The 10,393-nt window shown below is 42.6% G+C and overlaps 1 protein-coding gene across 1 annotated transcript; it reads right to left on the bottom strand.

Moving 5' to 3' along the window:
• Positions 1 to 2,490: 2,490 nt before the first annotated feature.
• SELENOK (selenoprotein K) lies at positions 2,491 to 9,055 on the bottom strand. The gene is made up of 4 exons (XM_045992266.1): positions 8,946 to 9,055; positions 4,697 to 4,787; positions 3,152 to 3,235; positions 2,491 to 2,581 (listed from the first exon to the last, which is right to left on the bottom strand). Exons 1-4 carry the CDS (start codon positions 8,962 to 8,964, stop codon positions 2,491 to 2,493), a joined length of 285 nt encoding a protein of 94 aa, XP_045848222.1. The 5' UTR covers positions 8,965 to 9,055.
• Between the last annotated feature and the right edge of the window lie 1,338 nt (positions 9,056 to 10,393).

Here is a 10,393-nt window from a genome sequence, read left to right on the forward strand (position 1 = left end):
GTACTACATACCCAGCACTCCATATAATAGCACCAATGAGTATTCTCAAAAATTAAACCCATGCTTTGTTTCCTGGCTCATGGAACAGAATCTAAACTACAGCGTAGAAAGCCATTCTTAATCCAGTCCCTGCTACATCGCTGAATTCATCATCTCTCTCCTTCTGTTGGCATTTCCAGCTACACTCCTTTCTTTCAGCTTCTCAGACATGTCAAGCCTTTCCCATCATTGAGCCATCACTCATGCTGTCCCCTTTTGCCTGGGGTGCTCTTCCCTCTGAGTGTTCATTCTCAGCCTGTCTCAACTCAAATGTCACCTCAGAGAAGCCTCCCTGTTATCTTACTACCTCTGAAGCAGGAATTAAGTCTGTACTTGCCTGCTCACTGTTTCCCACACTAAAAAGTAAGTTCCATGAGGAGGAACTTTGTCTTACTCTCCACCATTATCTTCAGCACACAGTAGGCACCCAATAAATATTGGTGGATTAAATACTGCTGAATGAAGAATCCCTTGAAGTAGAAATTTAATCCCCACTTCATAGATGAGTACACTGGGATAGAATGACATGACTTAGTCAAGAACATAAGCTATTGAGTAGCAAAGACAAGAACTGAACACTGGCCACTTAATAGGCTACTTTCTGCCCTACAGTGGTCTACCTCATGCTCAAGAGTGAGAGAGCTAAATACCAGAGGCAGTCAGGACTACAGAATAGCCCTAAAAAAAGAGTCCTGCAGAGGAGTTAGGGGGAGGGGGAGGGGCACAGGGATCATGAATCACATGCACAGAGAAGCCATCATGTCCTGAGACTACCCAGGTCTTCTCCCCACTTAAGTGCTTTGACAGAATGACCTCTGCCACTCACTAGCCACACAATCACAAAACTTTGCTGAGTCCTTGCATGTTATCTGTATAATGCAAGTATCATCTACCTACTGTAGTGTCAGAATATGTAAAAGATAAAATGTCTGACACAGACTTGAATGATCAATAACTCTATTATCCTTAACCTGAAAATTGTCTTGTAATTGCCCCTTTCCTTATGTTTGAAGATCAGTAGCTCATGCCATTACATCTCCATTTCCGGGCAAACAGGGTTGAATAAATACATCCAAGTAAATATAAAAATGCCTTTACTAAGGGTACCTGGGTGGCTCAGTTGGCTAAGCATCTGCCTTTAGCTCAGGTCATGATCCCAGGGTCCTGGGGTTGAGCCCAGTGTTAGGCTCCCTCCTCTTCCTTTGCACAACCAGCCGCCTCCCCCCCACCCCAAGTTGTGTGCTCATTCATTCTCTCAAAATCTTAAAAAAAAAAGTTTTTACCTGAGCACTTTGGTTCAAAGACTGTTAAACACAAAGCAGAATTAGCTGTATTATTCATCTTTCCAACAGATATTTCAGTGCCTATCACATGCAGTCACTGTTCAAAGCACTTTGGTAAAAAAGACAGAATCCCACCTCATTGAGCTTCCATTCTAGTGATAGAATGTGAGAGTTACCAGCATTCACGGGGTGTGTGTGTGTGTGTGTGTGTGTAAGCTAACAGGCAGTATCTTAAGCAATGTTTTAGAATTCAAATTTGTCAATATAACACAGAAGTCTATGATTTTAAAGACCATCTAGCCAATCTTCATTTTGTAACTCAGGTTTGTTGGTTATGGCTTTATAATTATGCCAATAATTATATATGATAGCAAATCTGATACTCTGTATTAAAGATTCATAGGACAAATAAGTTTCAAGATAAAACTGTATGCATACTACTGGAATAAATACAATGTGATTTATTTATAAATGAGAACAAATTAACAATGAATACTATTTCCAGTTAAAAAGGTGACACTATATTCAATACAGAATACACAACCTTTTATTTTTCTTCAAATTTGGAGTTTTTTAATTATACAAAGATGAGAAGTCAAGGTTTGTAACCTAAAAAGATTTACTTATTAAAACTATATTAATACTTTCATAAACTATACAAAAAGGATAATGACACAAACATGTACATTTATAGAAGAACTGCATGTCAGTCATGCCAGATCCCTGGGAAGGGAATTCCCAGCACAACCTCATTCGTCTGTGAGGACACAGAGCAATCCCTGTTCAGGCACACACATTCAATTCCTTGTTCAGCATGGTCAGCACTCTACTTCTTGATGGTTTCCCTCTGTTATGAATGTGCATGTCCAGTTGTCTGCTTCTTAGAGCAGACATTTACCTAAAATAAAGTGTTATAACAATCAGTTACTAGTTATTAATTTGGATTTGCACCAAAAAAATCCAACAATCATTTTTTTGAACTGTTTTTCTAAAGACACTTTGATAATAAAATACAATAAATTTTTTAAGGGTTAAGATATAAATATTTTTCCAGGTAAGATGTCTGAATAGTAACAAAATATTGGATAAGTTCTGTTTTCCTAAAAAAAACTTTCCCTAAGAGTGTATTTCAAAATGAAATCTCTACAGAGTAATTTCAAATATTAAGTTACCTTCCTCATCCACCAGCCATTGGAGGAGGACTAGGGCCACGCAGATGATTAATTCGACCCATTCTTCTGGGAGGGTTGCCTGGTGGCCTAATAAAAGAAAATTTAATTTCTGCTGTTTAGTAGACATCAAGCGATTCCTTCTAAACACTTTAAATAGACTATTTAAAATAGGAACTGCCAATTAGGTCAGGAGTTGAGAAAATTCAAATACAGGAACCCGACACTTAATGAGAAAAGTGAGTCAAGCAAGGAACTGTGATGATCTGGCCAGTCCTCCCTGTAAATGAAAGCCCAAATGAAACCCAGCTCCCTGGAAATGCAAGCCCAACCCCATGCTGCTTAATCTTCTCTGGTTTTCTTTACCAGTGGGAATCCAGATTCTAAAGTAAAATCTCTATATTTAAGGGTGGTCATCAGTTTTCATCCTCTAAATTGGACTTTTCCCATAGGATATTTAATATACATTTTAGCTTTGTCAAAGTGACTCTAATGATCAAATCAGAGGCAACTTGACTACTTTACAGTAATGCATTAATTTTATGAAATAGAATTTAAACCTTTTATTTCCATGAGCCTATGCCTATCCATCTATAATAGTTAACTTAATTAAAATTACAGAGTGGTAAAAATATCAATTATCAATTTAAAAAGCTCTACCCTCTTCCATCATCGTATCTGGAATCAGAGGAGCTTCCATAGCCTCTTCTCTTTTTCACATCTTGCTGAAGCAGAGTCTTGAAACTGAAACAAGGGGCAGAAAACAAAAATACCACTTTCAACATTATAAAATGTATCTCCATAGTTTCAGTTATGTGTGTGAACGATGACTAAACTAAAGTAAACCAACTTAGTTCCAACCCCACATTTCTCGAAGCCACCTGGACAACAGCATGTAGCATGTGTCTATAGGTGCCATGTTGTGGCCCCAAAGCCCCCATTCCTTGTCTTTCTTACATGCTAATAACTCTCCTTGACAGAGTCTAGGAGTGACTCTGAAACCAGAGCCATCCCCAATTTCCTTTTTCCGCTTTACGTCAGCTGTCAGGCCTCAGTGTCTGTTCCTACAGCACTGCACATTCATTTCCCCCACATTTACCCTGTCAATAGTCTGTCCAATGCTACCCTGCTGAGGGAGGAGCCTAGGGTGGTATGCCAGAAGCACAGGGCTTCTAGGAAACCATCTGTATGGAATTTTCTTTACTTGTGGAGGAGGAAGAAGTTAAAACAATGTTTTAAAAAAATAATAGGGAGTAGGTGAGATGTGTGAGACTTTAAGGAAGTTTTGTACTGGGTAACTTAATGCCCCTCTGTCCCACAGTACTTTTCTACAGAACAATCTCTTCCCTCCCCCCCAACTTATGCTACATGCAGCCTTCAGATTAATCTTTTTAAATCACAGCGACAATTCAATTAAGTATAAAGATCGCAGTCTGCTATTCTAACCTCTCTGCCACCTTTCCTGTGTTTCCTCCACTTGGAGTAACTTGCTCTGATGTCCACCTCCCACAATCATGCCCAGCCCAACACCCATTGTAATATGAATTAAAGTAGATGAAGGGGCAGTCTCCCACATCTCTGCATCCATGCAGCTCTCTGCCACGTGACATTCAAATATATACATATATTCCAACTTAGCGTAAGACTTGTTGGTAGGTGATGAATAATTTTCACAAAACAAACAGCATGGGAAAGACCCAAAAAATGCATTTAACTAAGAATTGCTTGAAATTATGGTAAAGTTAAAATTTTTGGCTTCTGTGTCAATTCTAACAATCTAAAAAACAATTTTATTACTTGGGATATTTTGTATCAAGATCAAATACCCCTCGTTGGTTTATTGCATAATCTGGAGTAAAAGCTGCACATACACACTAAAGCTGAAACAGCAGAGAGAAAGTGAGGCACTGTCATTTGGCATCAGAATGGGGAGGCCCGGCTCCATAGATACAGACTGAAATGGTTATCACACCAAGGCTAAGCCACAGTCAAGCTCCTAAACTATCATATTCATACTTGTTGGATATATAAGGCAGCTTTACCACCACAAAAGTCTTCATTTTCCTTAGCAAAGCTAATAATTAAAAAATGTTATAATTAAAAACTGGTTTAGAAAAGCTCAACTTAAGAACCTCAACATAACGTACCTAATGTACTTCTGTTAACTTAAATATCAGGGCTATTAAGAGCACTGTTGACACTTACAACAAAACCACGAACTCTGCTATTCCCCAGAAGAAATCTGTTATCAAAGATAATCTCCATGGGGACTGACTCCGGCTGTCCAATACTTGTCCTACAGACAAGAAAAAAGAAACTTCAGTTAGTACTACAAATCTCTGACCCAAGATGTATTACCATTCGTTGCTTAGGGAACAGTAAGACTCAGTTTTCAACGTGCTCACTGTTCCAGATGGCCAACACAAAGAAAGGTTTGTTATCTGTGCATCCTTCAAAAGAAGGGTTCAGGGAAGTAAAGCTCTTTGATCTATGGGTCTTTTTAATACGTCAAATCTTTTCCTATGTTCCTAATTTTGGTGAGTGACAATTCAAGTATTTTTTTCCTCTTTCTAAATTGTGGTAAAATACAAATTAAAAATTCCCATTTTAACCATTTTTAAGTGTATAGTTCTATGGTATTAAGTACATTCACACTGTTGCACAACCATCACCATCATCCATCTCCAGAACTTTTTGTATCTTCCCCTAACTGAAACTCACTCTCATTCAACACTAACTCCCCTTTTCTCCCTTCCCCTACTTCCTGGCAACCACCCTTTTACTTTCTGTCTCTATAAATTTGACTGCTCTAGGAACCTCATGTGAGGAATCACACAGTATTTTTACTTTGATGACAGGTTTATGTCTTCATGTCTCACCCATGTTACATTGTAGGTATGTCAAACTTACCCCCCCTTTTTAAGGCTGACTAATATTCCATCATGTGTATACGCCGCATTTTGTTATGCATACATCTGTTGATGGGACACTTGGGTTGCTTCCACCCATTGGCTATTGTGACAATGCTGGTATGAATGCCAGTGCATGAGTCTCTGTTTATTCAAGTAGTTTGAGGAAACAACTTAGTAAATATAAAAGAATATTCACACCACTTGAAATTGTGAAATATTTCACAATGTGAAATGTCAAAACATTTTTCACCTGCAAAGTCTCTTTCCTATATTAAAAAAAGTTGTTTATACACACCCTTAAAATCTTTACAGTTATGGGGTGCCTGGGTGGCTCAGTGAGTTAAAGCCTTGACTTCGGCTCAGGTCATGATTTCAGGGTCCTGGGATCAAGACCCGCATCAGGTTCTCTGCTAAGCAGGGAGCCCGCTTCCCCTCTTTCTCTCTGCGTGCCTCTCTGCCTACTTGTGATCTCTGTCAAATAAGTAAATAAAATCTTTAAAAAAAAAAATCTTTACAGTTATGTTAAAATTTTCATAAATCAAAGAGTCTGGGTATTCTAAATACTGAAGAAAACTTGCCCTTTTCACTAAAATAGCCACTATTTTTCTGTAATTCCACTGTAATGGGATGCTGTTGATTCTAATTATGGATTCCATGTTTGTTTGTTTTTTAAGAGTTATTTATTTACTTGAGAGAGGGAGAGAGGAACAAGCAGACTCCCCATTGAGCATGCAGCCTGACACGCTAAATCCCAGGATCCTGAGATCATGACTTAAGCCAAAATCAAGGCGTGGATGCCTAACTGACTGAGCCAGCCAGGCGCCCCATGGACTCATTTTATCTTAAGCAAAAATGAGGATTTTTCAAACCACTTTAAATAGTGGAAGCTACAACATGAAAAGTTAAGAGCTCTAGAGTTTTAGCCTTGAGAATTAAGAGGTCAGAATATTTTGAAAGAACAGCTGTCAACCACCTCTCCTCTCCGTTTTTTCAAGGGCTTCACCACACTGACCTCTATCTACCCCCTCAGTCAGGGTCTACAATTCCTCTTTGACTGCCTTACTTTCAAGGATCCATCTGGATATGAGCTCTCAACTGAGCTATTGACAAAAACGGGATACACTTCAAGCCAGTGTGTGGGTGATACACTCTGGTTCTGCCTCTTACTAGCTCTGCTTCATTGGCTGATGTGATATTTTCCTGCTCTGAGAAAAAGTATTCCAAAGCTAATCATCTTTTAGGATTGCTGAAGAAAAAGTCATGTGATAGCAAAAGAAATGTTCTGTCACTGTGAAGTGCTAATAAATTCAATCCTTCTAAGAGAGATCTAATTAGAACAGAACAATTCTTTGTGACTCTAAAGAATCCTCTGCATGCACTTGCATTGTTCTATCTTGCTTTAGCACTTTTCCCGCCTAGTTTCTGAAGGCAGAAAGTTCCCCTCCCAATATCTGCAGACGGAAATAAGTTGCTTGGATATAACTGGCATTTCTCAACTATAAAGGTGAGATAAAAGGCCTTAATAGAAACTTTATGTTATTTATGTGGATCCACTACTGAGTAAGGGACAGGTGAGGTTAGGTCGAGAGAGGTAGATAGCGGGCTACCAGATCAGGCTCACAAAAATCACAAAAAATGTGGAGGTGTGAGGGAACCAGAGATAAGGGAACAAACCTGACCACCCTGCCCTAGGTGTCAGAGGTGGGGTCTTGTTATAACAGCTACTTGTGACCAACAAAGAATTACCTGACCCAAAAAAGAAAGTAAGCCATTGAAAGTGTTATTACTAGTCCTTACTCTATGGTGCTATGAATAGAGATGTTAAAAGGATTTCCTGTTGGGACCCCTCCCACTCCTGAAAGCTTTTTCTGTATCCTCACTTAATGAAACTCTTATCACTTTACTCACTCTCCTACGTCCACGAGATTCAATTTTCAACTGCGTGAGATACAAACCTCACTCTCCCACTTCACTATGACAATACACGTACTACAAAAGATGTACTACAAAGAATGACTCCATAATGCATACATACATAGAAGCTGCCAGCCTTACCCATAAAGGATATAACAAAAGTCTGCTAAAAAAAAGTGCCCCAAATAAGATGAAACTTTGATGGTTTTGGGTAGTGTCCACCACCCCACTTGTTTCTGAGATTTTTAATTGGAGGAGGAGGCGGGAAGGCATATTTGAAGAGAAATGCAAAGTGTACTCAGCCAGAACACTTCTCACCCGTCACCTGCATCCTCTGAAGATAAACATGATTCAAACAGAACAAGGACCTAGCTCCACGGATCCTGCTTGCTAAGATTGCACCAAATATCACATGATTCCACCTGAGTCAACCAGGTGGGCAGAGGGTTTTGGCATTGGTCTGACCCAGTCATATTGTGTATTTCCTTTTCAAACACTTACTATTATTAAGATTCATTTGTTTGGGGGCGCCTGGCTGGCTCAGTGGGTTAAGCCGCTGCCTTCCGCCCAGGTCATGATCTCAGGGTCCTGGGATCGAGTCCGGCATCTCTCTCTGCTCAGCGGGGAGCCTGCTTCCCCCCACCCCCGCCTGCCTCTCTACCTGTGATCTTTCTGTCAAATAAATAAATAAAAATTAAAAAAAAAAAAGAAGATTCATTTGTTTTGTTGAAAGAGCGAGGGAGCACAGAGGGTAGGGACAAAAGGGGCGAGAATTCCAAGCCAACTCCCCGCTGAGCGCGGAGCCCCAGGCAGGGCAGATCCCACCACCCTCAGTTCATAACCTGAGTCAAACCAAGTGTCCGCTGAATCGCAACCGACTGAGCCACCCAGACGACGCAAGACGTTTTCTTTGTGGAGTCACTGAACGAAGTCACTCTCAGATTCTCTACTCCAGGAACAGTTGTTCCTACAGGGGGCGGTGCTTCTTCCTGCGCCCCTTGGAATTAGGGCAAAGGAAAAAATTCCGTGTATGACTAGCTACCTACTCCTGGGGGCGGGAGAGGGGGAAGGGAAGGCTACCCCATTTATTTAATTCTCCTTATACATTATAAAGACCGTCTAGTAGATAACAGCAAGGACGCGGACAACAGTCACCTCTGCTCGAAAGCCGACTGAACCGTCATTAACTACCTTCACGCGGTCAGGCAACCTACTGGACCTAGCTGCGCCTCAGAATCTCCGCCCCTAAAACCGGATAACAAAACAATGACCTGAACAGGGCTGCTGTAGAGACGGAATGGGTTGATAGCGCAAAAGTTCCAACAGCGCCCAGAGACAGGCGCTACGCAGACAGACGGTGCTAACCCTGGTGTCATTACTAGCTAAGGACGCGGGCGCCCGAGAGCAAAGACCCGTTGGCGACGAAGCTGGGCGAGGGTGCAGGGCATCCGGCACCGTCGTCACCACCGGGACCTCGGCCCCCGCCTGCGGGCTCAGAGACGCTCGGCTGACGCGGCGCAGGGCCGAGCGACTTCGGAAAACAGGTGCTGGGCCGGCGGGCGAGGATGGAAGAAACCCGGGTCCCGCCTCCCAGGCCAGCGGCCGCCCCCCAAGACCCTGCAATTCACCATTCGAGATGTAAACCATCTTCGCCGCTTGTTGCCGGCTTCCGGAGCGACTGAGGGGCTTGGCTCCTCTCGGCCTCGGTATCTCCCTCTACGCCCCGCCCTTAAACGTCACAGTCCGCGGTTAGACCAACCAGCGACGGAGGAAGGAGGTGGACCGAACCCATTGGCTGCTGGGAGGGACACGCACACGACTGCCGTTTTTTGCGTCGTCACGCGGGCGACTTCCGGTCGAGCGAGGGCTGTCGGGCAGGTGACCGGAAGTGATGTTTGGGATTTAACCCGTAAAGGCGCGCTTACCTACCTGCATTTGGAATGGAATTTGAGGGATTTGTCTTCACCGCCCAGTGAGGAGAAGCTGTTTTCTGGTTGCTTGCTGGACCCAGGGACGGGAAGGCGAAGCTGTACAGTGGCTTGAAGAAGTGCTGGCAGGAGGAAGTTCCTGAGAATATTCCAGAAGTGTTGATATTTGAGGGTGTGGAGGGCAGTGCTCTCGGGCTGAGGCGGTGACCAAATCCGACGGGGCTTTAGTGTCCTGTTTCCGGAATACACAGGCACCCGTTAGATGTGTCCATTATTTGTAAAACCAGTGTTTCTGCTCTCGGTTCGCCAGAAGCGAATGGAGTTACTAGCTCTTGTAAGGCAACCGTGAAAATAAATCTGTAGCGCGAGACCATTCTCTTGGGTCTTACTGGTGGCCACGTGGCAATCTCATTCCTGTCTCAGGGCCTTTGTACTTGGCTGCCTTACCCCAAGTCCTAATGGCTGAGACACCCCGCCCCCACACACACACCTTTCCCCACCCCCAGGTCCCAAGTGCTCAAGCCACATGTCAGCTCGAAAGGTTACCCCCTCCAGATAATTACATTTTGTACTTAATAGTGTTGGTTAAGATTTTAAGTATGTCCTCAAACCTAGAGCAAACATTTAATTTAATATTGACTTTTGGGGGAGCAATTACCCCCCTCCAAATTGTATAATAGGACAAGACAATATCCTTCACTTTTTTGGAGATTGTTTTAAAAAATACTTCTTTTTATTTGACACAGAGAGCGAGCACAAGTAGGCAGAGCAGCAGGCAGAGGGAGAAGCAGACTCCCCACTGAGAAGGGAGCCCTATGTGGCTCTTGATCTCAGGACTCTGGGATCATGACCTGAGACGAAGGCAGCCGCTTAATTGACTGGGCTACCCAAATGTCCCTTCTTTTGAGACTTTTGCAGCACAATCATAAAGGATCATTTTTGCAAAAATAGTGGGAAACGTCATTAATTGTACCAAGGACCTTTTTTAACCCACTGAGCCACCCAGGCACCCCCCCAAGGATATTTTTTAACCTGGACCATGTCCGCATCATCCCTTACCTGCTCTACTCTCCTTGCCTTCTAACTGAAATTCCAGCTTCCACCTTTGGCAGCCTTAACCAGTTTTTCAAACCGCAGCAGGAGTGCTT

The sequence above is a fragment of the Meles meles genome, chromosome 20 (assembly GCF_922984935.1).
Source record: "Meles meles chromosome 20, mMelMel3.1 paternal haplotype, whole genome shotgun sequence".
Taxonomy (NCBI): domain Eukaryota; kingdom Metazoa; phylum Chordata; class Mammalia; order Carnivora; family Mustelidae; genus Meles; species Meles meles.